The sequence below is a fragment of the Bos taurus genome, chromosome 10 (assembly GCF_002263795.3).
Source record: "Bos taurus isolate L1 Dominette 01449 registration number 42190680 breed Hereford chromosome 10, ARS-UCD2.0, whole genome shotgun sequence".
NCBI lineage: Eukaryota > Metazoa > Chordata > Mammalia > Artiodactyla > Bovidae > Bos > Bos taurus.
The window spans coordinates 13,445,012-13,459,932 of record NC_037337.1 but is presented as its reverse complement, the minus strand read 5'-3'; the positions used below and the strand labels follow the sequence as shown (position 1 = coordinate 13,459,932).

Genomic DNA, 14,921 nt, shown 5'->3' with positions numbered 1-14,921 from the left:
AAACCAGAGGTACCAAAGGAACATTTCATGCAAAGATGGGCTCGATACAGGACAGAAATGGTATGGACCTAACAGAAGCAGACGATATTAAGAAGAAATGGCAAGAATATACAGAAGAACTGTACAAAAAAGATCTTCACGACCCAGATAATCACGATGGTGTGATCACTGACCTAGAGCCAGACATCCTGGAATGTGAAGTCAAGTGGGCCTTAGAAAGCATCACTACGAACAAAGCTAGTGGAGGTGATGGAATTCCAGTTGAGCTATTTCCAAATCCTGAAAGATGATGCTATGAAAGTGCTGCACTCAATATGCCAGCAAATTTGGAAAACTCAGCAGTGGCCACAGGACTGGAAAAGGTCAGTTTTCATTCCAATCCCAAAGAAAGGCAATGCCAAAGAATGCTCAAACTACTGCACATCTTACACGCTAGTAAAGTAATGCTCAAAATTCTCTAAGCCAGGCTTCAGCAATATGTGAACTTCCTGATGTTCAAGCTGGTTTTAGAAAAGGCAGAGGAACCAGAGATCAAATTGCCAACATCCGCTGGATCATGGAAAAAGCAAGAGAGTTCCAGAAAAACATCTATTTCTGCTTATTGACTATGCCAAAGCCTTTGACTGTGTGGATCACAATAAACTGTGGAAAATTCTGAAAGAGATGGGAATACTAGACCACCTGATCTGCCTCTTGAGAAATTTGTATGCAGGTCAGGAAGCAACAGTTAGAACTGGACATGGAACAACAGACTGGTTCCAAATAGGAAAAGGAGTACGTCAAGGCTGTATATTGTCACCCTGTTTATTGAACCTATATGCAGAGTACATCATGAGAAATGCTGGACTGAAAGAAACACAAGCTGGAATCAAGATTGCCAGGAGAACTATCAACAACCTCAGATATGCAGATGACACCACCCTTATGGCAGAAAGTGAAGAAGAACTCAAAAGCCTCTTGATGAAAGTGAAAGAGGAGAGTGAAAAAGTTGGCTTAAAGCTCAACATTCAGAAAACAAAGGTCATGGCATCCCGTCCCATCACTTCATGGGAAATAGATGGGGAAACAGTGGAAACAGTGTCAGACTTTATTTTTCTGGGCTCCAAAATCACTGCAGATGGTGACTGCAGCCATGAAATTAAAAGATGCTTACTCCTTGGAAGGGAAGTTATGACCAACCTAGATAACATATTCAAAAGCAGAGACATTACTTTGCCAACAAAGGTTCGTCTAGTCAAGGCTATGGTTTTTCCTGTGGTCATGTATGGATGTGAGAGTTGGACTGTGAAGAAGGCTGAGTGCCGAAGAATTGATGCTTTTGAACTGTGGTGTTGGAGAAGACTCTTGAGAGTCCCTTGGACCGCAAGGAGATCCAACCAGTCCATTCTGAAGGAGATCAGCCCTGGGATTTCTTTGGAAGGAATGATGCTAAAGCTGAAACTCCAGTACTTTGGCCACCTCATGTGAAGAGTTGACTCGTTGGAAAAGACTGTGATGCTGGGAGGGATTGGGGGCAAGAGGAGAAGGGGACAACAGAGGATGAGGTGGCTGGATGGCATCACTGACACTATGGACGTTAGTCTCTGAACTCTGGGAGTTGGTGATGGACAGGGAGGCCTGGCGTGCTGCGATTCATGGGGTTGCAAAGAGTCAGACACAACTGAGCGACTGATCTGATCTGATCTGATAACATGTCAAAGTTTCTTTTGATGATATCCTTCATATGTAAAGCACTTTTACAATCATTAAGAAACAGACAACTTAAAAGTGGGCAATGGATATCAGGAAAAGTATAAATATTAGAGGAGATGTCCAAATTCACTTACAGTTGAAAAAAAGCAAATTTTAAACACTGGGATACAACTCTCAACAATCAGATAAATAAAGATTGGAAAGAGGTCCTGCCCATATTGTGGGGAAACAAGCAATTACACACACATTACATTTGTGAACACGTAAATGTACAAAAATTTCACTTTGTATATTCTTTACTCAGTAAATTCCACTTCTAGAAAGGTACCTTGCAGATAAATTCATACACCTGCACAAAGATTAGGTACAAAGTGTCATATCAGCAGTGTTTGCAAAAATGGAAAACTGGAAAGGGCCCAAATGTCCATTAATGTGGTCGTGCAAACAATGACAAAGTCTCACATGCTCACATGCTTGGAAGGGTCTACGTGTTGCAGAACAGTACATAGATTATGATTTTATTTATACAAAAAAATTCTACAAATGTTCATATGCATAGTTGACATATGCACAGAAATGTCTGGAATGATACTCTCAGCTGCTAGTGTTAGACAGTAAGAGGCAAGAGGACAGATTTCACTTAAAAAAAAAAATCTCCTATAATTCTGTGATGTTCACCCAAAAGCACCTACTACTTTGGTTATAAGTAATTTTCAATGCAATTGGGTTGTGCTTTCTATGAATTCAGGGGTTGCTAGAGGCAGTGCAGTTCTGGGGCTAGGGGGCACAACACATTGGAACTTCTCACAGGGACACAAGGAATCTCATTTTAATAGTCCACTGGCCACCAGTACAACAAAATATGTGCTCTGTTGCTGATAAAATTCATTGTTTAAATTAGATAATAAAACACTAATTATATTCCTTAGACATGTCTGTTTTGGGGGGATTTTTTTTTTTTTTTTGCCACACTCATATATGTGACACATGGCATCTTAGTTCCCTGGCCAGGGGATCAAACCCAGTCCCCTTGCAGTGGAAGGGCTGAGTCTTATCCATTGAATCACCAGGGAAGTCTGCCTAGATATGTCTTTGTATCAGGCTATAGCTAAAAGTGACCATTAGCTCACTCCCAGAAGAAATTCAGGGGAGAAGACAAAGGGGAAGAAGCAGCAGATTTAGTGTTTAATGGCTTATGATAACACGGAGCTACGTAAAAGCTCCATGGTGTCCACCCCGTGTCTTCCCGGGGTCCAGGGGCTGTGAAGGGCTCAGGGGTGGAGGAGGGTCCCAGCTAGAGTTTCCAGCAGGCATCAGGGAGTCCTGACTTATAGCCACAAACTGAGAAAGGAGGAGTGTCTGTAGCTCTTCCTCTTGCTGAGCAGGGGAAGCTCCTGCAGCAGGAAGGGCTGGGGACGGGAGCGGGAACACTTGCTTCTGTGGGTGGCCGCGGAAAGTTGCCCATGGCCCCCAGCTTCCGAGCCCTAGATCCGATTTCACCATAGGATGAGTACCCCCTGGTCACGACCCCAGGGCAGAGCAGCCCCTTGAGGTCCCTCTGCCCTCTATCAAACCCTGCCTTCAAGACACAGCAGGTTATGCTTTCCACCAATGCACAGGGCTTCAGAGCCAGACGGAGCCTGGAGACCCCCTGGGCCAATCCCTTCATTCTACAGAGAGGAAAATAGGTCCATAGAGGACAAGGGATTTGCCCAGGGTCACCCAGAAAGTGGGTGGCAGAGCTGAAACTGGGCCTTTGAGTGAGAAAATATTACATACAGCCTCTCCCCACACTTTTCTGGATCATGCCTGGCTGCCCCCTCCCCATGGCCCCATCTGTCACTCAACAAATACTTACTGAATACTTGCTATTTGCCAGATAATGTTTGAGACCCTGAGGAGACGCAGTGGACAAAACAAACCAAACTCCTACTCAGGTGGAGCTGACATTCTCGTTTAATCCCAATACCTACCTGTTACATTTGAGAAGCAGACACATGCTGTTCTGCTGCAACCCAGAAGACCTAGTTAGGAAAAACCGTTCTGCCCATATCCATGCTGTGCGGGCCAGAGGGCCCTTTCCCTGGAAGAAAAGAAGCATCAGTTGAGAATGGCCCAAAAGGTTCCCCAGTGCCAGCCCTGCAGGGGTAATAGCCCCCAACCCATGAGAGTCCTCTCCTTTGATTCTCAGAACCATCTGACCAAGCAGATACTCATATCCCCATTCTACAGGTGAGGAAACTGAGGCCAAAGAAGGTGAAGATGCTGGGCAAGTAAGCATCTGGACTGGGCTTTCTCCTTCCTCCAGATCAGGGTCTGGACACCCCATGGGCAGGGCAGGCTGGGCAAAGCAACAGGAACAGGGTGCGTCTTATGCAAGCTTCCACTTTTGGGGAAGAGAGTGGGGGGTTCCACTGGCTTTTTCTCAGGGTGCTCAGAAAAATTCACCTTGCCCGCCCTGTCTAGAGGATGCCCCAGACACCAGCCCTGGTCCAGGAGTTAGCGCCCTGCCCTGGGACTCTGGTGCCCAGAGCAGAGTTTCTAACTGTGAGGGAGTACCAGCCTTTTTTGTGATACTTAATGGAAACCTTGAACCCTCTAAGAATGTATATATATATCCCCTACATATGAACCCTCAAGTTGCAAACTGTCAAAGGTGCAAGCGTGTATGGCATCCCCCGTATGTCAGCTGCTCTACTGTACTACTGTATTTTTCAAGGCACTGTACTGTCATACTAAAACTTTTATTTTTTATGTTTGTTTTTTATGTACATATTATTTGTGCAAAAAGCATTATAAACCTATTACAATTCTATACAATATTATACATCCGATTGTGCTAGTTGGATACCTAGGCTAATTTTGCTGGACTTACAAATTGGACTTATGAACACACTCTCAGAATAGAACTTGTTCTATGCAGGGGACTTACTGTATTCTATTTATCCCCTCATATCATTTTGCACACAAATTCCTTAAGCCCATCCTTCACCATGCCCGGCAGTGGTAGACCCTCCCAAGAAGCCTCCTTTAATGGGGTGAGGAATCACACTTTGGAGCTGAATTCAGTGGCCCCCAAGGATTCTCCCACTCCTTAGGAGAAGCGCTACTTGAGGGGCCTGCAGACCAGCCCAGGCGGTGCTTGAGTGCCCCCTGGGGGCAATTCATCCAAGCGTCCCAGGAAATACTGAGCCATCACTTCCCCTGGCATTTAATTAAGATTTAGTGGAGAAGAGTTGTTGTTTAAAAACCTGTTTTTAAATTCAAATTGTCAAAGATGGGAATTACAATGCTCTAAAATGGCTGTCACTCTGCTCTAAATTTTAGGAGAAAACCTTTCAAGCTATTTCAGTTTCCTGACAATAGGGTCTTATTTGCCCTGATGTCAGGGGAGTGACCATGTCATAGTGTTGACCCCTTTCTGCCAGGTCTTCTCAGCTATAAAATGGTCATCCTTGAGTTTAATCCCTGGGCTGGGAGGATTCCACACGCCACGGAGCAACTAGGCCCGCGCTCCACAAGAAGCCACCGTAATGAGAAGCCCGCACACCAGAACAAAGAGGAGCCCCCGCTCACAGCAACTAGAGAAAGTCTGCACAAGCAACGAAGACCCAGCCCAGCCAAAAAACAGATGCTCGGAACACTGCTTCCTTCCCCACAGGGCCGTTGCTCGGGTTAAACACACCGGAAGCACTCAGAACAGAGCCCGGAAGAGTCAGCACCCACAGATGAAATCCTTCCTTACTATTACTCCTGTCATTGCTACTATTATTGAAAGTCTTAGGTGTTAAAGTCTGAGAACCTCTGCAGTGCCTAGCTACTGCAGTAAACAAAATGTTTAGTTGTTTAGCAACCCCACTAAACAGAATGACTCTGCTTCACACCCCACACCCATCAGGAACCCAGACTCTACACATACTCTCAAGTACCCCAGCCACTCCCCAACTCCCTGACCCTGTGGGGCACCAGGACCCACATAGTGTCCCCAGCAGTTCAGAGGTGAGCCACAGCTGATCGCTACCCCCTCCATGTTTTTGGGGTCCCACCAAGTCTGAGGGGCCAAGTGCTGCTAGTTCAGGAAGCTGAGGGGTGCTGGGTAAGAGGGGCTGGGAGGAGGAGATACTCCACAGGAAGAGTACTTAGTAATATGAGGGACCCTGAGAAGGGGCAAGACACCCTGGTGAGGAGCCAGGAGACCAGGCATCTAATGCCTGCTGGCTGATCATCACTTGTTGTGTTACCTTAGACAATCTATACTCCGTCTCTGGGCCTCAGTTTGCTTCATGCAGTGAGGCGGGTTGGACTCATGGGTTGAGTCAGAAAGGATGGGCCCTGTTGATCCATAAGCCCTTTAGCAGCTTCCCAGGACATCTTGGATCTCACCATTTGTTTCCATTGTTTTTCTTCCCTGTGGCCCTGGGGCTGGGGCCTGGGTGAGCAGCGAGGGAGGTTGTCTTCTGGACTCCTGGGAATTGACCCAGGACCACCAGTTGATCCATAGGACCACCTTCCATGGAGGCCAGGCTTGGCAGGCTCCAAGCATGGGGGCAGGAGGTACCAAAAACAAACTTTACTCTTACTCGGGGTGGAGAGGACTGAAGCTGGACTCACCCAGCAGTCTTATCCCCCCAAATCAACTTCCAAGGCCTGTCTGCCTGGCACCGTATCCCAAGCATAGAACACAGAAATGAAGGGCCTTTTCACCCTGTCCCACTTACCCCCAACCTCCTGCCAGTAATACCAGGCTGAGGGAAGGGAAGGGAGGGAGAGGAAAGGAGTGAGAGCGGAGGGAAAAAGGCTGACAGCTCATCTCGCTTTACCCAGGATGCCCCCGTTTTAGAACCAAGAGTCCTTCATCCCAGTGACCACCCCCTGCAGTCTGGGCAAACCAGGACTGCCCTTCCCTTTCAGGGCAGCCAGCTGGCCCTTCTTCCCTGGCTTGATCAGGACTTCCAGAGCAGAGCTGGGCCACCAACCCCCAGGGTCCAGGGGATGCAGTTAACTAGTGACATCAGAGCAGTGTGTGACCTGTTCTATTAGAAAGAGAATAAAGGCCACGCTGACCCTCAAGGACCCTCAGAACATGCTGCCTTACCTTGTCAGCGGAGCAGCGCATGCTGGTGGTCAATTCCCAGGAGTCCAGAGGACAACCTCCCTCGCTGCTCACCCAGGCCCCAGCCCCAGGGCCACAGGGAAGAAAAACAATGGAAACAAATGGTGAGATCCAAGATGTCTTGGGAAGCTGCTAAGCACCCAGGCACTAAGGGGAACCCCTCCAGCAAGGGGATTCCTAGGGGAGCATGTCAGACAGACAGAGCTGTGAGCACCTCACAGAAGTTTCTGGGCCCCAGCAAACTCTCAGAATCAGCAGAATGTTTCTCCAGCCCCAACAGAGGCACTAAAGTCAGGAGATTGCTGCTTGATGGAAGTGAGATCACCCCTTGCGGAAAAAGGGAAGAACTCAAACCACCTGAGAACCAATTTTTACCACTCCCCTCCCCTACATCTGCTCCCCATGGATGGCTTCCAATGGAGAGTAAGTAGAATCAGAGAAAAAACCATTTCTATCTCTTGTTCACTGAATCGCTAGCCTGAGACTTACTCCAGCCACATTGCCCAACTCACACCTTGAAATCCTCCCTTCCAGTCCCCAAACTCCATCAAACAAAGCCTCGAAGGAAGGATAGAAAAACTGAGAAAGTACATTTGCATCACTGTCCAGGGATTGGAATACCCACTCGGGCACTGATCAGCCAAGAGCCTGTGTCAGGCTCAGCAAGCTTCTGAGTTACAAACGTGCTAATTCCCATAGACCGACCCTCCTCCAAACCCATTTCCTCCTTCCACCAGGCCCTCGTACCTGAGCAGGCTGCACCCTGAGCAGCTGGTCACCCAGGTGCCCTCTTGCTCTATGGTCTTTCTGTATCCCCACAGGGCTCATGAAACAGTGACCTCTGATAGAACACAATCCCGGCTTTCAGGGGGGCCCACTCAGCCCTGATTAAATCCTGCTGAAAGCTCTGGCTGGCCCAGGCCAGGCCCCGCACCCCACACACACCTGTCAGGAATGAATGACCCTTTATACCAGACCTGTCCTGGAGAGCCCCGCCATTGACCCTGCACCCCAGACGGCTCCCAGTGCCACCCTCAGTCTCAGAGTCCCCCTTCACACACTCACACACATTTTGAGTGTCTCTGAGTGGAAGGGGCTGGTGTTTGAAGCCGCAGAGAGGTAGGCAGGGCTGCCCACCCAGTCAAAAGACATGGACAGGCAGGGATGCCCTCAGGTGAGGTCAGGCCTCCAGGTGGCGGGAATCCAACATCTGCCAGCACTTCTCGAGGGATGTCCTCCAGAGCCAACCAGAGCCTGGGTATTCAAGGAGAAACAGGCTTATTCTTCCCTTTTATTTTTTTAACTTTTAATTTTATATTGGAATATAGCCAATTAACAAAGTTTCAGGTGGACAGCAAGGGGACTCAGCCATACATATACATGTATCCACTCTCCCCCAAACTCCTCTCCCATCCAGGATGCCACATAACATTGAGCAGAGTTCCCTGTGCTATACAGTAGGGCTTTGTTGGTTATCCATTTTAAATGGAGCAATGTGTACATGTTGACCACAGAAACAGGCTTTTTCAGTGGGGCACTCACCTGTGAAGAGTGTCCAGAGTGATCCAGAGCCAGGACAGGGAGGGGACATGAGAGAGAAAAGAATGGATAGAGGTGCTGACAAGAGCAGGAAAGAGCTCAGACACTCTTCTAGAACCATTCCCTGCCGCCCATCACAGGGAGTTGCTGCCCTCAGCCGGGACTCCAAAGGGAGGCAGAGCTTGGTTCCAAGCTGGGCTCTGCCAAGAGCCCACAGCCCTGTTCTCCTGGTCATGAATGGCCCACAGAAACTCCGCCCCTAGTGAAGCCACTTGGCTCTCTTCCGGGGACCCACATCATAGCTTCTCCTTTTTGACCCTCTCACACAAAGTGCTGACCATCCCCCACTTGCTGGATGAGTCTCGGTTGTCCCTCCCAGGGCGCAGGACTCAGATGCACATGGAGCTTCCAACAAGCATGATTCCCCTTGGCAAATGTGACACTTCCCTCTTCTCTGAGAAATCAGTGCCAAAAAGCAGCAGCTCCGTAAGTTTAACCTCCAATAGGGCCTTCTATCACCCTTACCTTGTAGTTACTTATGCAGTTTTCAGGGTTAAGTTAGGCCTGAGCTGTCCAACATGGGGGCCACCTGCCATGTGCGGCTACTGAGAATGTAAAATGTGACCAGTCCGAACTGAGAGGTGCTGTTAGTGTAAAATGTATATGAGATCCCAAAGATATGGTAGGGAAAAAAGAATATAAAATATCTCATTAATGGGTTAAAGAAAATACATTTTTAAAGTTAATTCTACCTGCTTCATTTTACTTTTATAATTTGGCCATAAAGCAGTTAAAATGATACCTGTGGCTTAAACTATATATTTTTATTGGACAGGAGTTGGCTCAAGTATTCCCTCTCCTGGTAGGCTGTGAATGCTCTGAGGGTGTCGAGGGCAGTTTGAGTGGGAGTAAAGTCTGAGACAGATCACGGAAGGTCTTGAACTCCAGGCAGAGGGGCAGCCCTGAGTCTGGGAAGCAGTTCTTGTAAGATCAGGTCCTTACACTTGACACCCAGGACTGTGCGCTCCCAGACCAACCCTGGCCCCAGGAGGGAGAGCAGGAGGTGGGATCTGAAAGGAGAGTGTTGTTCAGGTGGGACGAGGAGAACGGGGCCTCCAGGTGGAGGGAGCTGGCTGAGCAGACTCAGGAGCAGCAGAGTCAGGCCTTGTTTGGGAGGGCACCAGAGAGGAGAGGCAGAAAAAAGGGTTAAGAAAAGGAGACCAGCCCCAAAACAGAGAACAGTGAGAAGAGCAACTCTCTTCAAAAGAAGTTTCTTTAGAGGCAGGAGTCCTGCTCATTTGAGCCCCACTGCCCCACTCTGTGGTGGGTTTTTGGAGAAAACCTCCTGACCTTCTTCCTCCCAGAAGGAAGGCCCCCGGCGACACTGCCGGCTGCCCCCACAGCAGCCCAGTCTCCCCTGCCTCCCCCCAGATCCACAGCCCCTGACCCCACTGAGCTGGCCCCATCTGCACTGCCCTAGAGGCAGGCTTGGAACCGGTGAAGGACAGAAGAGGGGCAGCCTTGGCGGTCAAACTTTGCCCCCGCTTCCTACCCCAAGACGGATCCTGGACTTGTCAGGGTCAGACCCTTGAGAAGGTGTGTTTTTCATTTAAAAACCAGCTGGGTCTTCAAAAGGCTGAACTTGCCAGGCAACAGGACCCAGGTCCTGTCTGTTGCACTTCTATTCTGGAGACAAGCATGCAGGCAGTGAGGGAGAGTTCTTAGCATCATGGCCACTGGCCTCCAGGAGGCAAGGCCTCCAAAGGGACCTTTTTTTGTTATCAGAGGATTTAGAGGAGTGGGGTCCGGGGAGTATTGGCAAACTACAACTTAAGACTCATACTATGTGTTTGTACAGCCAATGAGCTAAGAATGATTTACATTTTAAATGGCTGGGGAAAAGAAATCAAAAGATGAATAATTTTATGACGTGAAAATTCTATCAAATTCAAATGTCAGTGTCCCTAAATAAAGTTTTATTGGGGCATAGCCATGCTCATTCATTTATGAATTGTCTGTGGCTGCTTTTATGACAGAGTTAAGAAGTTAGGACAGATGTGTGGCCCACAAAGTCTAAAATATTATTTATGGAAAATATTTGCCAACCCAAAAGTTACTGATTTTTAAATATTTATCTATTTGTGTCCAATCGTAGTTGCAGCACACAGGCTTAGCTGCCCCAAGACACGTGGGATCTTTTCTCTCCAACCAGGGATAGAACCCACGTCCCCTGCATTAGAAGGCAGATTCTTAACTACTGGACCAATAGGGAAGCCTCAAAAGTTACTGGTTTTGCCGACCTGCTGTAAATCTGGGTCCCAGGTCCTGTTCAGACAGACCTGGGTTGGAATCTAGTCCACCATTTCCTAACTGGGTAGCTTTGGAGATAATATTAGTCAACCTTGAAGGGTTGCTGAAGGTGAGATAATGCCTGTACATGCTTGAAAAATGTTAGTGTTTATCCCTACTACAATTATTATCTTTGTAAGTGGAAGAGCCTGGAGACCCATAGATCTCCATCACCAGCCCAGAGGTTGAGCTCCATCAGATATGCTAATACTTCGCCTAACCAGAACTAACTTCATGCTCTGCACCCTAAACCTACTCTTCCTCTTGAGCCTCCCATCTTGGCTGGTTATGTCAGGGAGATGTGGGGACAGCTGGCAAGTGCTGCTCACCGCGTCTCCCAAACACCAGCAAGTCTTGGGTGGCAGCTCGCAAGTGTAAGCAGGTGAACCAGGCAGGACTGAGCTGCTGGACAGTGATATGTGAGCATCACCCTTGTGCCAGGCAGCCCTGATGATCCTTAGGTGGCCAGTGGTGTTATCGCCATTTCACAGAAGAGGAAAAGAAGGCCCAGAGAAGCCAAGTAACTTGCCTAAAGTCCAATAGCTACAAAATGGCAGGACTGGGAAAGATATAATACATTTCACATAATTTGAAATTCCAAATGTATAAAAGAGTGCAATAAAAAGTCAGCCTCCCAGCCCTGGCTCCCAGCCACCTAGTTCTCTGTCCTGGAAACCTCTGGCCTTGTATGTGCATATTCAAAGATCTCCTGTGCATATCCAAGCAAATATGAAAATATACATATACACACATTTAGATATATACAGGTAGCTATCCTTCGCTATCTGTTTTTGTTCTTTACTCAAATGGTAGTCAACTATATACATTGATCTGTGTCTTGTTTTTATCACTTACAATATAGTTTAGAGATCTTACCATATTAATACATAAGAAAGTAAATTCATTCTTTCCCACGTAGTATTCCATTGCATAAATATATCATGATTTATTTACCCAAGCCTATATTGATGGACATTTGAGTCCATCGAATTGGGTCCATTCCAATCTTTTACCATTACGAAAATAATACTGCAGGACTTCCCTGTGAAAAAGTGGTTGGGAGTCCGCCTGCCAGTTCAGGGGACATGGGTTTGATCCCTGGTCTGGAAGAATCCCACATGCCTCGTAGCAACTAGGCCTGCGTGCTACAACTACTGAAGCCAGCACTCTAGGGCCCACGCTCCGCAACGAGAAGCCACGGCAATGAGATGCCTGCACACCGCAACCAAGAGTAGCCCCACTCACCACGATTAGGAAAGCCCGCGTGCAGCAGTGAAGACCCAGCACAGACCTAAATAAATTGCTTTTAAAAAGAATAATGCTGCCATGAATAGCTGCATATATTTGTTGCTTCACACATGTGCAAGTATATCTGTAGGATAAGTTCCTACAAGTAGAATTGCTGTGTTTGTAGTTTTGAAAGATAGGGCCAAACAATCTATGATAGAGATTGATCCAGTTTACAGTCCAACCTGTAACACTTGATCACAGAGTCAGGATTTGAACTCGAGGCCATCTGGCTCCAATGCCGGGCTTGTTCTGCGGCACCATGACCATCACTGCCGCCTTAGTTCTTGCTAATAAGTTAGGCCGCCTCCAAGCCGGGCCCTCCTGCTTAGTCAGCTGGAAGGCCTGCCTCCTCCTCTCGGAGAGCCCAGTCCTGCCTCACCTTCCCCATGCGCGAAGGTGAATTCTGCTTTGCCTAAAATCCTGTCTATTCATTGTTGGTTCTACCTTGTTTCCAAGCACTAGCTTGGAAGCATCAGTCTCCAAGTTAACAGCTCTCTCCTTGTTTCCTGGGGGCTACCCTTTCCCAGTCTGCCTGGTAGCCAGGTGGGACCACAGGACTGAGATCTGGCTTCACAGGTGTAAGCACTTGTGATGGGCCTGGCTTTCATCTGCCCTTAACAGGGAAGGGTACATCTTCTACCCTTCCCACTGCTGAGACATGATGAACAGTCAACTTCAGCTTCGAGATGGAGGCTGGGCCTTGAGAACGATAGAACCACAAACTAAAAGGAGCCTCAGGTGGCCTCTGCAAAGAGCCTGGCAGGGACACTGGAAACAGAAGCCCTAACAGCACTGCCTACCCTGCCCCAGCCAGCCAGTGAGTGGGAATACGGCAGGAAGTGAGACCCAGTGTCTTTGAGTTAAAAGTTTCTTGGGAGTTGACTTGGAGCTCAGCGACTGAAATGTCATTCTCCTGGGTTCCTACAACTACACACACACAATCCAGCCCCTTACCCCCCAATCCCACCCCCACCACACACAGACACACGTGTGCTCACTCCTGGCAGCTCTCTGCTAGGAAAAAATGCAGCCTTTCCCCTTCCATCCATAATCATGCACTTTTCAGACAGGCTGCATTCCTCCTCCCTGAAGTCAGCAGCTTCTCGCTCTGGCCCGTCACAGAGAACCTACGCATACTCAATGATCATTCTACTGGGTTAGTTCTCTACTATCTAGGCTGTAGGAAAAGCAGCAGAGAAATGGTCCTCCACAAGATAATCAGCACACACACAAAGTACGCATGTGTTAATACATATTTCCCCTTTATCTATAACCACGAATATTCACTATGGACTGCGCATTTAGCTGGGTCTTACAGGACCCACAAACAGGAAGCAGCAGCAGCCCCTGCTCTCGTGACAGGAGGCCAGTATTGGTGACATCACGTCATTCAGAGCTCAGATCTGTGCATCACCCGTCCATGACTCACAAGCCAAGATCCCCACCTGCCAAGGCCACCTGTCCAATCCCTCGGCAAGTTCTCCTGTGTCTTAGGTTCCCAAAGCTATCTCATATGATCTCACAGGAAAGAAAAGCTAATAAACATCAGTTTTATACCCTCTCTTTTCTTTCCTACTGTAGCTTTATAGTAAGTTTTGAAAACAGGTAGTACAAATCTTCCAGCTTTGTCCTTTTTCAAAATTGCTTTTGCTTTTCTAGTTCTTTTTTTTTTTTTCTGTATAAATTTTAGAATCAACATCTTCATTTCTATGGAAAATGTCCTGCTGGATTGTAGTTTTCAGCCTATATGTCTGGCAACTAGTATTTCATGGTTTTTGGTGCTGTTGTAGAGAATGCTTTTTAAAAATTTACTTAAATTTCCAAATGTTATTGCTAGTATACAGTATTAGGATAATTTTTTTTTTGGTACAGTGATCCTATATCCTGTGATCTTACATATTAGTACTAGTAGCTTTTCTGTAGATTCGGTGGGAATTTTCTATATAGACAATCTTATCATATGTGAATATTGCTATTTTTCCCTTTCCAATCCATGGGCCAGTAGTAACATATCGATGTGAGAGTTGGACTATTAAGAAAGCTGAGTGCTGAAGAATTGATGCTTTTGAACTGTGGTATTGGAGAAGACTCTTGAGAGTCCCTTGGACTGCAAGGAGATCAAACCAGTCAATCCTAAAGGAAATCAGTCCTGAATATTCATTGGAAGGACTGATGCTGACACTGAAACTCCAATACTTTGGTCACCTGATGTGAAGAACTGACTCATTGGAAAAGACTCTGATGCTGAAGAAAGACTGAAGGCAGGAGGAGAAGGGGACGACAGAGGATGAGCTGGTTGGATGGCATCTCCGACACAATGGATGTGAGTTTGAGCAAGCTCTGGGAGTTGGTGATGGACAGGGAAGCCTGGCATGCTGCAGTCCATGGGGTTGCAAAGAGTCAGACACAACTGAGTGACTGAACTGAACTGAATACCTTCATTTGGCCTTACAAGAACCTAGGCAGAGAACTCAACCATCCCCACCTGGATTCTTGACCTACAGAACTGTGAGCTAATCCATGTGGATTCAGCTGCTAAATCTGTGATCATTTACTACACAGCCACGGAAAACTGATTCAGCCCTGGTCCACAACACACAGAGCCCACAAGGACCAGCCCCCAAGTGCCACACCATCCATGGAGCATACGAGGTTTACACTCCATGCAAGCCACAACCACCCAGTCCACTGTGGGTCCGTCCCATCCACAGGCGCCTCAAAGTGCCCTCAACACTCACTGTGGAAAGTGTTCTGAGAAGCCTGTTGGAGACAGAGGGTATTTCCTGCTGCCAGGCCCTCTCCCAGCTGGGTCAAAGGTGGCCACCTTCAGCCAAACACTCAAGCTCCCCCTCTTCAGGGCACCCCTGGGAAGTGGCTGCCTCACCCCAAACTGCATTTCCCAGCTCTCCTTGCATCTAGTATGGCCCTATGGTTGGTT

The 14,921-nt window shown here is 47.7% G+C and overlaps 1 protein-coding gene across 7 annotated transcripts in view; it reads right to left on the bottom strand.

Annotated features, from left to right (window-relative positions):
• Positions 1–14,921, bottom strand: part of LOC112441475 (uncharacterized) — a 118,657-nt gene that overhangs the window by 84,946 nt on the left and 18,790 nt on the right. For all 7 annotated transcript variants that reach the window (XR_003036751.2, XM_059890765.1, XM_024997917.2 and 4 more), the window contains 3 exons: positions 7,871–8,059; positions 6,788–6,851; positions 3,666–3,775 (listed from right to left, as the gene is read on the bottom strand). Coding sequence is in view for 6 of the 7 variants with exons in the window: in XM_059890765.1 (XP_059746748.1) it covers positions 3,666–3,775; positions 6,788–6,851; positions 7,871–8,059 (363 nt within the window). In the remaining variant the exon portion in view is untranslated. The remainder of the gene's footprint in view (positions 1–3,665; positions 3,776–6,787; positions 6,852–7,870; positions 8,060–14,921) is intronic.